The sequence below is a fragment of the Parambassis ranga genome, chromosome 10 (genome assembly GCF_900634625.1).
Source record: "Parambassis ranga chromosome 10, fParRan2.1, whole genome shotgun sequence".
Lineage (NCBI taxonomy): Eukaryota > Metazoa > Chordata > Actinopteri > Ambassidae > Parambassis > Parambassis ranga.
Genome location: NC_041031.1, coordinates 9880061 through 9894900, shown reverse-complemented (window position 1 = coordinate 9894900; position 14840 = coordinate 9880061). Strand labels below are relative to the sequence as shown.

At 43.7% G+C, this 14840-nt stretch overlaps 2 protein-coding genes across 3 annotated transcripts; both read left to right on the top strand.

The window, feature by feature from the left end:
* Window positions 1-324: 324 nt before the first annotated feature.
* Window positions 325-6726, top strand: znf711 (zinc finger protein 711). Of its 2 annotated transcripts, none has more exons than XM_028416585.1 (8): window positions 325-483; window positions 1529-1609; window positions 1735-1820; window positions 2064-2897; window positions 2984-3130; window positions 3247-3429; window positions 3742-3876; window positions 3988-6726. In XM_028416585.1, the coding sequence occupies exons 3-8, from the start codon at window positions 1742-1744 to the stop codon at window positions 5166-5168; spliced, it is 2559 nt and encodes an 852-aa protein (XP_028272386.1). In that variant the 5' UTR covers window positions 325-483; window positions 1529-1609; window positions 1735-1741; the 3' UTR covers window positions 5169-6726. The 2 variants fall into 2 exon arrangements, with proteins under 2 accessions (XP_028272386.1, XP_028272384.1); XM_028416583.1 differs by having other exon boundaries at window positions 1719-1820.
* Window positions 6727-9961: 3235 nt separating this feature from the next.
* On the top strand, window positions 9962-14400 carry kctd12b (potassium channel tetramerisation domain containing 12b). The gene is made up of 2 exons (XM_028416738.1): window positions 9962-10202; window positions 10282-14400. The coding sequence occupies exon 2, from the start codon at window positions 10640-10642 to the stop codon at window positions 11489-11491; it is 852 nt and encodes a 283-aa protein (XP_028272539.1). The 5' UTR covers window positions 9962-10202; window positions 10282-10639; the 3' UTR covers window positions 11492-14400.
* The last annotated feature ends 440 nt before the right edge of the window (window positions 14401-14840 follow it).

The following is a 14840-nucleotide window of genomic DNA, read 5'->3' as shown; positions in this document are numbered from 1 at the left end:
ACCGTCATCATCCCGGATATTTCCTGGGTGCGACCGCTTCTCAAATGAGCCCTGGACGCTACCCACCCCTTGTGACAAAATGGCCTACAGGCCTCATCTGCGCATACAAAGTCTGAGCGCGCAGTGTGCAAGTGCAATATTTTTTTTTAATTTGTTGGTGTGATAAAGTTTGGATTTTGTGTGTCTGAGCCTGGCGTAAATATGTCCCCATTAAGAGAATGGCTGGGTTAATGTAACTCTGCTCTTCTATGCATGACGCAAATAGTAAGGGATCAGCGGTAAACGAGGCCACGCATTGTCTGCCCCCCGCCCTCCCTCTGCTTGTCAGGAAGCAAGCTGATTGGCCGAGGCCTAGCAAAGAGTGCCCGGGGATCCAAAACTGCAGGCCGCACTTAGCTTACCGTCAAAAATAAACCAAAACAATAACAGACAAATCTATCAAGGGGGAAACACATCGACAGATTCAGAAGACGACGTTATCAGGTAAAATTATTTTGAATCGATTAAAAGGGTACACAAAATAAGATGGCAGGGCCCAGTCGGACGTAGCGGGCCTCTTTCAGCCTTTTCGAAAAACAACATGGAAGATAATGCGGCACAAGCTGCTCCACCTAGCTTAGCAAGCTAGCTAGCCGACCGGACGGCAGTCGTCGTTTAAACTACAGTGACAAACAATTAAGTAACTTCATCGGTTGCTTGTTGCTTCTGCTTATCGCATTATTGCTAATGTATCGGTAGGTGTAAGTGATGCGTAACTGGATGCATTAGATCGTTCATTTCGTGTCTTGAATTAGCAATTATGCTAAAACAAAATGGCGCTCGTAGAATCAGCCCTAGCTTGTTTGCTAGTTAGCCCCGGTGGGTGGAGGTGCAGTAGCCGCTATGCATTGCATAACCGCGATACTTTCATTGGTGACCATAGTCTCTAAGCATATATATGCGACACAAAACCTTCATATTACAGTGCATTTGAAACAATTAGCGTTGCAAGGCAATGCTCGTCTTTATCCCAGACTGATTTATCTGTGCAAAACACCCACACCGTCACAACAGTCCACTGCAGACATGACATATTTTCCTTATTTTGAATCGTCATGTGACGGCAATGCATTTCCTCTCACTAAATAAGCAGAACTGATCTCCCTAAAGCCACCACAGCCGCTGTCTGTGAGCTCACCCTCAGTACACTGAGCGGGGCAGTTCTTTGTTTCGGTTAGGTTTCAGCCATCAGGCTCAACCAGCACCAGGTGTATAGCTATATGTCCTCAGGTTAAAGCTGCATGCAGTACTCCCGAAAGGCAATGGATGGAGCCACTGGTCAACAACAAATCCTCAGTAGTTGGAGGTTTTCTACTTTCTGTGCTCCAGTAGTATAGGGGTAGCACTTTTCTTATAAACCCTGACACATTTAGGAAGCTTTCAAATACCTGTTCAACAGCACTTTATGAAAGTTAACCATTATTTTTTTTGTGTTCAGTTAACATGTATTTCATGTTGATTAATTGTTTGTGTGTGTATTATTTATCAGGGTGATTGATTGTCTTGATGGAAGAAGCACCTCTGATTTGCTGTTGATTTTATTATAAAGGTTTTGTCATCAAATGTGAAGGTATGTATTAAATACTGCCTTAGTGGCATTACTTTTTCTTTCTCTTTACAATGTTGTAATGCATGCAACTAAGATGATTGGCTAATTTAGTCAATACTGTAATTCACAGTCTTTTTTTTACGAAGTAAAGACATGGATCAAGGAGGAGGGGTGTTGGAGCTGCACACTCAGGAACTGAAGATGCCCCATGCCATGATCATGCAAGACTTTGGTAGGTGCTTGACAAAAGGGGGGAAACCTTTTTCTAAATGACACAGAACATAACATTTTATGTGTGAAGTTTAAATAACTATAGAGATTTTAAAGTTAATGTTGTTTTGTAAAAATTTCACAAACCATCTCTGTTAACATGTAATTAAGTGTATCTTTGTCAGGTTATTGTGCAAATTGGATTCATTGCCTACCAAATACTCAAAGTCAAAGTAACATTGCACTGATTTCCTCATGTTTACAGTTGCAGGCATGGGAGGCCTGGCTCACATTGATGGGGAGCACATTGTAGTGTCTGTACCCGAGGGCATGCTTCTTTCTGATGTGATGACAGACGAGGGTATCCTCCTGGAGCATGGACTTGAGGTGGAAGGTCTGGAGACTCAGGTGGTTCATGGTTTGGAGACCGAGGTGGTTGAAGGACTGGAGACCGAAGTGGTGGAGAGCTTACATGCAGATGTTGAGGGCTTGGAGACAGAAGTTGTTGACGGGCTACAGACGCATGTTGTGGAGCTGGAAGGGGAGGTGGAAGTGGAGGGTCTTGAGGCACAAGTGGTAGAGGGCCTGGAAACTGAAGTAGATGTAGAGGGCTTGGAAGCTCATGTGGTTGAAGGCCTTGAGGAGGAGGTGGAAGTGGAGGGTCTAGAAGCTGAGGTGGTTGAAGGTCTTGAGGTAGATGTGGAAAGTCTGCAGTCTCAAGGGGTAGAGGCCCATGAAATAACCAGCGAAGACATGGTGCCTTCAGAACACAGTGTGATCATGCCTGAGAATATTCTGGGGACAGAGGTCGCAATAGAGGAAGCTCTGGAGGCCCATCACCACCATGTCCTAGCCTCAGACCTCATCCAGGACCCAAACCACCATGATGACATGCCGGACCAAGTATTTGTGGCAGAGCTGCTGTCTGAACACCAGGACAACACACTGGACCACCAGCTTGTGACACAAGGGTTAATGGTGACTGAAGCCAACTCCGAGACCATAATCCATGAGCAGCTGCCAGCTGAGGCAGCTGTTCTGCAGACAGATGAGGATGATGATGCAAGAAGCAGCTCTGAGGATTACCTCATGATCTCATGTAAGAATTTGACATATGACCCAACAAAAATTAACATAGGTATTTTGTAATATTTTTGCATAACTAGTGGTTTTGTTTCAATACAGTGGATGAGGTGGGAGAGAAGTTGGACATAGGGGACACTCCCCTTGAGATCAGCACTGAGGTAATGGAAGACAAGGAATCCAAAGAGGAGGATGGCTCTGAGGTCATCAAAGTTTACATCTTTAAAGCTGAAGCAGATGATGACTTAGGCAAGTTACATCTTTCTCAATCTGCTAACATCATGTCAGTAAAATAACAGCCTCCAGACATGTTAAGTAATACAATAAAATAAATATGAAGGTGAAAATATTTTGTTAATTTCCAGGTGGAACAGAGGTAATAACAGAGGATGACTACCAGAATGGCCATCCTGATCTGGAGGCAGCATCGTCAGGTAGACTGGGAGTTGGACGTGACAAGATGGTCTATATGGCAGTCAAGAACCACCCAAAAGAGGAAGAGGAGGATGACAATGACAGCGACGACGATGATGATGATGAGGACATTGGTATTTTATTTTATTTTATTTCATTATTTGTTCTTTGTTTTTTTTTTACAGCATATAGTGTGTTTTTTGAGAGTGGTTATATGGTTTGTAAATACACAAGGTAGAGTCAGAACTATGATCTGTGACTGTTCTGAAGCACATCAGGAAAAGGAGGTTGTTGTAAAACAGTACTTCCCCTTACATGGATTACTCAACAACAAGAGGTTTTTTTTAACAACATGTTTTGTACAACATGTGTACACAACCACTTTAAGAACATGGACAGTTGTGTAGGTGTTATCTTATTGACAACAATTGACTGTGTCTGTTCAGGTAATACCATTGATCAGGTGAAGAATGGAGCAGCTACACCTTTCCTGCAAATCCGTGAAGGAATGGGTGCAAACCGTGCTCTCAAACCTAAACCTAAGAAGAAAAAGAAAGGAGAAACACGGCAGTGTCAGACCGGTATGATTGGCATACAGCACAGATTATAGATGATTAGTGTTTGTAGATTTCCCATATATTTAAAATTCGCAAAGTTGAGTACATTTGTATATTTCCAACCTTCTCTTTCAGCTGTTATCATTGGACCAGATGGAATGCCTTTGACAGTCTACCCTTGCCACATCTGTGGAAAAAAGTTCCGCTCACGTGGCTTTCTTAAATGCCATATGAAGAACCACCCAGACCATCTGCTCAAGAAGAAGTACCAGTGTACAGACTGCGACTTCACCACCAACAAGAAGGTTAGTTTCCATAACCACTTGGAGAGTCACAAGCTCTTGACTCATAACAGCGAGAGATCTCCAGAATATACTGAGTACACACGGCGCTACCATGAGGCCAGTCCCTTGGGCTCCGACAAGCTCATCGTCAAGGACCGGGAGCCCAAACTGCATCACTGCAAGTACTGTGATTACGAGACTGCCGAACAAGGTCTGCTAAACCGTCACCTGCTGGCAGTGCACAGTAAAAACTTTGCGCATGTGTGTGTCGAATGCGCTAAAGGCTTCCGTCACCCATCAGAGCTGAAGAAACACATGCGGACCCACACAGGCGAGAAGCCCTACCACTGCCCGCACTGCGAGTTCCGCTGTGCAGATCAGTCCAACCTAAAGACTCACATCAAGAGCAAACATGGCGCTGATCTACCCTTCAAGTGCAGCCACTGTCCCCAAGCCTATGCTGATGCTCGGGAACTCCAACGTCATATAGAAATGGTGCAAGGCCACAAGACCCATCAGTGCCCACACTGTGAGCACAAAAGCACCAACTCCAGTGATTTAAAACGGCACATTATCTCAGTTCACACCAAGGACTTCCCCCATCAGTGTGACGTATGTGAGAAAGGCTTTCACAGGCCCTCAGAGTTGAAGAAACATGCAGAGACGCACAAGGGAAACAAGGTGCACCAGTGCCGGCATTGTAACTTCAATGCCCCCGACACTTTCACCCTGAGTCGCCATATCTTGTCCTTGCATACGAAGGACCTTCCCTTTAAGTGCAAGCGCTGCCGGCGAGGCTTCCGACAACCCGCTGAGCTGAAGAAGCATATGAAGACACACAGTGGTAGAAAGGTTTATCAGTGCCAGTATTGTGAGTATAACAGTACGGACGCTTCTGGCTTCAAACGCCATGTCATCTCAATTCACACCAAGGACTACCCCCACCGCTGTGACTACTGCACCAAGGGCTTTAGGAGGCCTTCAGAGAAGAGCCAGCACATAGCCAGGCACCACAAAGACATGTTGCTGTAATGTCATCAACACACACACACACACTCCTCTTTCCCTAGTAAATCTGTGTCACACACCCAGAGGTAATTTTAGTGTATTAACAAAGAAATGATGCGGACAGTGGATGAAGATGACAACATTATAATTGCTGTTCCTTGTTGTATTTGGTATGATCCTCCTCCTCCAGGGGCAATGCAAGAACACATTTTAGATGGAATGAAGTCTAAAAAAAAAAAAAAGAAGAAGACTGTGTACACTGAGTGGGACAGCTGTAAATGTGTTTTGTTTTGTTGCGGAAAAAAATCACATATGAACATATATTCAGGGTTTCAAATGTCTATATTTTTATACCCACTCAGCTGAAATGCTGCAAGATGATGACTGTGTCTTGTAAAACAGAAAGGGGTGCTTTGTGAACGTCATGCTAGTTCTTCAGGTGATGACAGATAAGTACAGGAGATGTTTGCCTCCACAGCACCAACTTGTATCTTTTCCCTATTAACCAGCTTTTACCCTGACGTTTGTTTTCAGCGCTTTCTGTTCTGTAACGGACAGGGCCTTTCATGGGTTTTCAATGATGCTGACACGTCTTGAAAAGATATTTCATTAAATGTAAACAGCCGAACTTCCATCATTTTGGATTTTCCTCCCAAACCTGAACACAATGCGTTCCGTTAAATTAACCATGTATAAATAATATAGACTATATTCTGTTAAATATGTCATAAAGGTTAAAACTCAAACCTTCTGGCATCTTGCAAGGAGGGAGACATTGCAGTTGTTAGAATTTCCCTTTAGTGTACACATTTCCAACACAGAAATCTGCTCTCATATGTGCTGTGATCATGCAGATAAATGAGCATTGTATTATTATATGAACTTGACAGATGGTTGGCTTCATGTTTAATGGCCCCCACAGTGAGGATAACTGACTGCCACTGTAAGTTGAGTATGTGTGATGTTACCTGACACAGATGTGCTCTCTCTCAGCTAACCATTTGATTGCAATCATGCCTTACATCTGTTAGTCTTTATCCCTTAAACACTGATGAACACAGCTAATCAGAAAATAAGTGATTTTTAACTCTCAAACATGCTGTATCAATGCCATTCTCTCAGAGATTATGTGTTTGAGTCAGTAGAAAGCACTTTATAATTTTTTTGTATTTTAATAACATGTATGAGAGTTTAATATCTATGGATTTATCATTATAGATATATCTGCAGATAATAAACGCATACAGAGCTTTGTGAGTGGGTAAAGATTGTTTTTGAGTGTATTTCTAGCAAGTGGGCACCATCCATTAATGCATCAGAATTGTCATTGAAAGTGGTGGGTGAAACCATTTATTGTTTTGCTCTATGGATAAGTGATCGGATTTTGTGTTTTTCTTTGTGCTCACTAACAAGTTCCCAGACACTAGTCCTACAGTCCTAAATAACCCAACCCAATCCCAAAGCACGGGATTATTTCCTCTTAAGTCAGTGGTCATCATATTGGCATTAGTCTTTTTAAAGTATGCACATATGCTGTCTCCATGAAATTAATTGTGGATATATTAAAAAAAAAATCCCTGCATTTCGTGTACCTTAGTCTATATTTTCTTTCAGTCTGATTGTGGATAAACTACTGGTGGGAAAAAACCAAAATAAACAATTATCTTTTTATGCTTTTTGTCCTTTCTCTCCAACAAGAAGATAATATTGTAAACCTCATAAAAGAAGTGTTATCACCAGTTAACACTTGCAAAATAAGTAGGTTTGAGAAGTGACAAAATACACATTAAATTTACAAAAAACCACCAAAAGACACTCTTATTCAATCTTTAAATAAGCCTTAATGACAAGAGAATGATTTCACATAGTCATTTATTTATTGAAGAAAGTTGTTCAAGTGCTTCAAACAAGAGCAGACACTCAGGTTTGACTTATTTAGTGAGCAGGTTGTGCATCTGTGATGATTCCTTTGTGGAACTAAGGAATTCTTTGCATGTGCATAGATTGACTTCATGATGTTTGACATGGCATTCCTGTGGGGTTGTACCATCTGGCTGCCGAGGATTTCTGATTTCTTTTAAGGCCAAAGATAATTCTTTATGACCTTTATTGTTGTCTAATGCCACATATTGAGCTTTGGACTGAGCGTGTTGACGGATGAGAGATCCTAACCCTTTGTCAGTCCACAAACTTTAGAATTAGGAGTAGGCGAGCAGGGAAGGATTGATGTGTTATGTTGAACCATTTGTCAAAGTGGTCAAATTTATTTGGGAGAGGCACCACAGAAGGAGGACGCCAGTTGATTGATTGAGAGATCTGGGTGTAACGGCTGACACAGGCAAAGTGCTGACAGGCTGAAAGAGAGTGGGGTGAACTGATTCAATTTAAAAGTTTGGTGTATTAACGAATGCTTGAGGGCTGCTGATTAATGTTAATTTCATGTTGCGCATCTGTGTGAGTGACTACTGTCAATTCTACCTCATTATTCAAGAGTCTCATTATTAAATCAGCAACAACCAAAGTGCAACTGTAAAATCTCACTGAGATGTCCTGCAGACAACTCCCCATGTTAGCTGTCATGAAAGATATATGATGTCTCATAATGAGGGAAATGAGGCTGTGCAGATGGGTTCATGTGGGTGTCATAAACACCTGAGAAAATAGATACAACGGTCTGTTCATTTTCTGTTGATCCCACAAAATGGCTCATAAATCACTTCCTGGTGCTGCTGTCAGTGGAAACCGCTGAGGATGCAGAGATCAATATGCAGACATATCCATAAAATCCTCTCTAAGTAACCCCTCTTTCACCACTGCATTATCCAACAGTTTAGTATGAGTAGCATGGTGGATTGGTTGTCTTTATATTCATGCTCTTTTATCTTTTGTTATTTTCCAACCACTCTCTCTCTCTCTTTCTCTCTCCCTCTCAAGCCTCTTTGAACCAGAGGAGCATGAGACACATGCAGTATAGCTAGCAGCCTCAGAAGGCCATCAGTGTGATGAGGATTGACAGACATACACAGATAATCCAGCCGCTGCACAAGGTCAAACTCATTTATTTGATGTAGTCGTTTTGTTCATATTCCTGTGGATCAGTGGGCTGCGGTGTGGATGTGATTAGAATGATGAAACTGCCAGTAAAAAAATACACATGCTGCTCTGCAGTGAGTGCAAATAGGCACCAATAGTCTCATTTTAGTCATAGTAATGACAATAATATTTAGGTTGTGCATCAGAGCATATTGTGTCAGACATTTGGCTTGGCCTCTGCAGGGTTCTGGTGTTACGCAGCATATTGCTTTCGCATATTTCAGTGAAGATGAACAGCAAATGGAGCTTGGACTGTGTCATCAACTTGTCGCACTGGCAGACAAACATTGGCCATATTATCTCCAGATCCTGTGGCAGTGGCCCACATAAACCGGAGTCGTCCAATCGTGGGGATGACGGCAACAAGGCTGCTGTGCTGCAAGCCAGCTGGAGACTGTGGGGCCCTCAGGGAAATCAGAGCCAGATTGCTTGGAGACAGGCAAAATTGGCCTGTTGATTGCTCAGAGAAAGGTGGCAGGCTGCACATGACTGAGAGAAGAGAGAGAGAGAAATATGACTTGAATACCAGGCAGCCTGTTGACTCTGCAGATCTCTGACTCACCCTTGTTCCTTTACTGGTGTTTGTTTTTTGTTTAATCTGTTACATTATGTCTAAATTATACTAATGATGCTATCCATCATTAGTATCATTCACTTTCAGATTAAAATTATAATAACATCTGTGCAAGCTCTGAGCACTGTTGTGTGATGCGATTGAAAAGCTAATATATTCCATAAACATGCTGAGACCTGGTCAGAAACTTGGCTTCTGAACTCAAACACAACAGACAGAGCCTGAGAATGACCCCTGTCCTGGAAGGCCAGTCACAAGATCCATGACATGATCTTGACAGACTGACAAATAACACGACGGTATATGTCGTCCCAGCAACATGCCCACAGGCGATCTGCCATACTCAATGTGGATCTCAAGAGATTTCTCCAACAGCTTGAAACCATCAGCAGTGAGGTTTGCAGACCAGCTGATACAAAGATACGTGTACATGTTATTTATTATTTACTCGAGAGGTTGTAGTTACAAACAGTCATTTCTGGCCTGTCTGAAGACCTACAGCTATACCTTGGAATAAGAACCATACTTTTTGTCTAGTGTATGTTTCCACACAGTGTTGAGCTGCTGGAAAGGAAATGTCTTTCTTCTCCATACTGCAGTTGTATGAGCAGCCTGCATAGATCAGATCAAGATTTCAGGCAGAGCAGGGGGGAACTTGAAATAGCAGCACGGCAAAATGTATATATAGATGTGTATATATATTTAATCAGAATCAGAAGCTGTTAAAGTCCCTGGACAGAACTCTTGAGTGTTCACTAGAGGTCACTGTTATCCCATCCTTCCACTGGCTGCACTGACTGTTCAGTGCTCTCAAAGAATAAATGCATCAGATTTAAAGACATTAGATGAGTTTGATAGAGACTCCAAATCATCTGTTAGCGCTAACATTTTGCTTTATTTTTTAAATTGATATATAAATAATAAAATCTGTGAATTAGACTAAATTAGCATTTTTAGTAAAACTTTTCAATTTTTCAATCATTGTTTTGAATCCACTGACTAAACACAGCGGGGGGGTCTGTTTTTTTGTTCTTGCAGGACAGAATATTCTGACCTGGATCACGGCAGTGGCGCGTCACCGCAGGTGGGCGGGGCTAACGTGGACGCTGCTGTGTCCTGTGTAAAAGGCTGCAGTTCAGTCACAGTCGGCACGAGACGGGAGCGCAGGGAACGAGCAGCAGAGCAGCTCGCGTGCATTCAGCCCGCGAGCTATGGAAAAGCTGGAGATCTTTATGTTCGTCTTCATCGCGTCTCACTACCTCTTTAACTACGTCTTCGTCTCGTGGCTTCAGAAATACTTCGTACCCTTAACTGAGACCAGCGATGGATTGTCTGATTGAAGTTGGGCCACCTGATCCTGTCTGCGCCGGGACCACCGACCGAAATTAAGAGTAAGAGAAGTCGTTATGAGACGCTGTGGTGCATTTACTGCTCAGAGAACTGGCATGAAAAGCAGAATTTCATCCTCAGGATACCACGTCTCTGTGCGCGCAAAGGACATGGACACGACGGCTCCATTCACCGCCGCCTGAAACACTCGGCGCTATGTTTTAGTAAGTACAAGGAAAGCTGTAGTTAGAATAGCAGGCGCGCTTGTGTTATTTTTGCTGGCTTGAGCTTTTTGTTTTTTGCGCGCACATTAATTGGGTGCTCCGCAGTTTTAGCCAGTCCACCCCACAAGCAATCCGCAGCAGGACCTGGAGTCTCTGTAAACAGGCAACAGGCCACAGCAGTCACTGTGAGAGGCTTTGCTGAGAAACACTGTCAAGTCCTGCAACTGAAACTTTCCCTACAGCTGAGAGCCGGTGTTTAGAAGCTGAAGTGAACCATGGCTTTACCAGATAGTGGCTTGTCAGGAGAGGAGGTACCTTTCCCAGAGATCATAGAGCTCAATGTTGGGGGCCAGGTGTACATAACCCGCTACTCTACCCTTACAAGTGTGCCAGACTCTCTGCTATGGGAGATGTTCAGTCAAAAGTCAGCTAAAGGACTGGCCAGGGACACTAAGGGCCGCTTCTTTGTGGACCGTGATGGTTTCCTGTTCCGTTACATCCTGGACTACATGCGGGACCAGCAACTGGTTCTTCCAGACCACTTCCCAGAACGCGGGCGTCTGCAGAGGGAGGCCGAGTTCTTCAACCTACCAGAGCTTGTCAAGATCCTGGCACCTAAAATCAGTAAGCAGAACTCCCTGGGCGATGAGGGATGTCAGAGCGACCCGGAGGACTCCTCACCCGGGATCGACACTGCCAGGAACCTCAGCTCCCTGGGTGCTGCTGCCGCCGCCTGTGCCAGCCTGGTGCCTGGTGCCATGGATGGCAAACGCTCCGGGTTCATCACCATTGGTTACAGGGGCTCATACACCCTGGGCCGTGACAGTCACACTGATGCCAAATTCCGCCGGGTGGCCCGGATCATGGTGTGTGGGAAGACCTCTCTGGCCAAAGAGGTGTTTGGGGAGACGCTGAACGAGAGCCGTGACCCTGACCGCCCCCCTGAGCGCTACACATCCCGCTACTATCTCAAGTTCACTTTTCTAGAGCAGGCTTTTGACAAGCTGGCAGACGCAGGCTTTCACATGGTGGCCTGTAACTCCACGGGAACCTGCGCCTTTGCCCACGAGCAGACGGACGACAAGATCTGGACCAGCTACACTGAATATGTGTTCTACCGTGAGTGAGACTTATCGGCTTTGTTTCCCCTGGTCCCCCTCACCCTGTCTCCAAGAGCCCCTTCCAGCCATCCTATCTTTCTCTCTCTGATGGCTTCTGCACCAGTAGATGTACCGTAGATGTTGTGCCCTTCAATCTCTCTTTGCAGCCTCCAGCTTGTATCCTATGAACAGTACCCAGCCGCTGCTCTGACTCTTTGTACCTTCTCTGCAGGTCAAGTCTGCAGCCTTGCCCCCTCATTCCTGAACTCCAGTTCCTCCCCTCATCCTCAGGTCCAGCCCTCGCTTAAGCTGCCCATCGCTCTTGCTAGCTGTAGTCCCCAGTTCTCATCCACAGCAACCCCACATCCTCTCCTGCAGAGACTGATACCTTCTGATCCCCTTTTTGTAGTCTCTCTCTCTCTCTCTGTCTATATATATATATATATATATATATATATATATATATATATACATACATATATATTGCATCTGCCTTGGTGAAGCACAATACTGTATCCAAGAGCTAATTTTGTTAAATAAGCGCCCCAGTGTGTCTGTATGACTATTGAAGCAGTCATATGGGCATAAGGGAAAGGGCTTCAAAGAGTTGTCATGATGTACAGTGCTATACTTTGCCTGCATACTTGAGCAGATCGGACTCTGTCCTGCTCTTTCTCTCTCTCTCTGAACTAAATTACCAAATAATTGGACATCTTATCAGCCTTGAGGGACGTGAGCGGCCTCAGCACAAGAAACAATTATAATCTAATTTCCTTTTTTTTTCTTTTTGTTAAATATGTCCAGTACCATGTGGTTTGGGAACGTGCCATAGTTGATGTGTTCAGTTGTCGTTTTGAATGAATGGGAGGGGGGGGGGCGCAGAATGTAATTTTCAGAAGGATAAGCAACAGGCTGTGATGAGAATTACCAAGAGATCTGGTAGACAGAGAAAAAGTGTGCATATTGATTGTGCGATAGAGCTTTCAGTATTTTAATCACCCACACTAAGAGGGCAGAGGAGATGGCAGGTGTTACATCACTCACAGCCCACTGCTCTGTTTGTTTTCTTGCATATCTGTGCTTCTTTGACATTACTTTGTTACAAATACATATTAAAGAGTGAATCACTTCTTCTTGCGGAGTATACGTACACCACGACTTCTTGTTGTTTAGAAAAGTTTAAAAAAAAATCCATAGCGGATCATGTTCAGAGTATTCTGTAAACAATAATGTTGTTCTTAATACTTGGTTCAGTATTAGTTGAAGCTGCTGCATATTTGATGATAGCTCTCACTTACTGTAAGTGAATACCTGGAGAAAGGGTAGGATTACGCAGTAGCCAGCCAAAGCCCCGATGTTTTCTCACTACTGTAGCAAGGGCATTGTGAGGGCAGTTTTGTAGTAAGTGGGTGTTGTAATAGGAGCAATTTTAAAGGGAGAGTTCACCCCTAGTTGCAAGAAAAACTTTGAACCAACGCACTCAAAATAATCCACAGACACTGCTGTGGTCAATTCAACCAACAAACTCTTTTCACTGCACACAGGGGAGCATGCATCCCTGATGGACGGCATTAATGTTTACGTCCAGTTATACAGTTAAAGGCGCAATCCTGTTGTCATGGGAGCTATTTTCTACACTGCGATAAAGTAACCGGGGGGGTAGTTTGGTAGAAAATAGTTCCTGATTACAGCAAGGTGTGTGTGTGTTTTCTTTTTTGGTATATTTTCTGGACACCACATGAAGAGTGCTGTCTAGTTCCTAATGTTAGAAAGAGTGTAGAAATCAGCAGCTGCCACTCACACTACAGAAATCCAGGTCAGTAAACAGCACTGCAGAATCCAGGCAAAATATGAATATTTGATTTTAAGGGTGTACTGTCCCTTTAAAAAAAGTGTTGTTTCCAAATACAGCCTCAGGACAGGTCTGCACATCATATACCTCAGACTAAAACTGAACACAATCCAGCAAAGGACCCAGCTGGTGAAAACCGCAGGCAGGGTTAGGAAGGTATCCACAATATAGATGCTGTGATAAGATTATGAATAAGAGGTTAAAAATTGGAGAGGGAGCCTGTGGAGGCCGTGCAATGCACCTGAGGTTGTAGTTTAATGTCTGACGGTGACAATAAATGTATTCTGAGATGTCTAGAAACCGCAATATTGTGTTTCAGTGTGATGAAGTGCTGTTGACATCTTGAGTCAATATGTTCGACCTGCTGCAGAGTGCCGCTGCAGGCGTACAGACAACACTGAATTTAAACCTGTTCAGCGAAAAAGCAAATTGATTTGTGAAATAAAAATATGTTTTCTTTCTATTCTGGTTGTATTTTCCATTTATGAGAGGAATGTACAGTTTTGAATGGCAACTCAATCACAATTCAAAACTCTATGTCAGCATTTTCTTCCTTTAAAGGAAACATCCTTCACATTAAATACACTCTCCTCAGGCATCATTTCCTCCATCCTTCCATCAGCTTTTTCACATTTTCCTCCACGTTTTTCCCCTCTGCCTGGTCTTGTGTCAAGCACTTGACCAGAAAGCAGTCAAACAAAGAAAGAAATTGAGGACGTGCATAGATAACAAGCTGTGTTAAATTACAGATTACAGAACCCCCATTTTGTTGCCAATAATTGACCTAATTACTTTGTACAGTCAAAATGATGAAGAAGATTGGATCAGATTTCAGCTCTGTAGTATTTCAGGCTTCCCACAGAGCAGCGATTTGCACACTTCTAAAAAAGATCCGAACACACCCACAGACTATGAGGTCACAAACCAGGGTTAATGTAGATGAGTCAGTCACATGTCACTTGATAAACCTCATTTTTTTGTTCTCACCACATGCTAATTACCTCAGTATAAGACCTCTCTCTCTTAGTCTGGCCTAGATAAACGCATAGCTGATGAGCTTCACAAAAAGTTGTGAAAAATTAATGTGGCTCCCTTCCTGGAAAACAGATGATATTTTTTTGTCTGGAATGCATGACGAGTCCTGGGAGAGCAGGACAATACAGTGCCTGCAGTGCATCTCCAGCCCAAACAAACACAGGCAGCAGTCCTCCGTCACTGTCCTCCAGGCACACCACTGCAGCACGGCAGTGCCAAGGTCAGTCATTAGCACAGGCATGGAGAGACGTGTGTGAAATTTCAGGCATCAGTGTGCTAAACCTGCTCTCCTAATATACCTCCGCAAATTGTCTCAACATTCAACAGTAGAAGTGTTGACATTGAGCAGCAGCAGTGAGGTCCACAGGCCTGCCAGCGATAAAAAGCTGCTTCTTTTTCTTTCTGATGCTCGGTTGTGAAACTTGTGGCTGAAGAGTGTAGCATGCCTGCTCGTGTGTTAAGCAGGTTCTAGTTGTGTCACCATAGTGG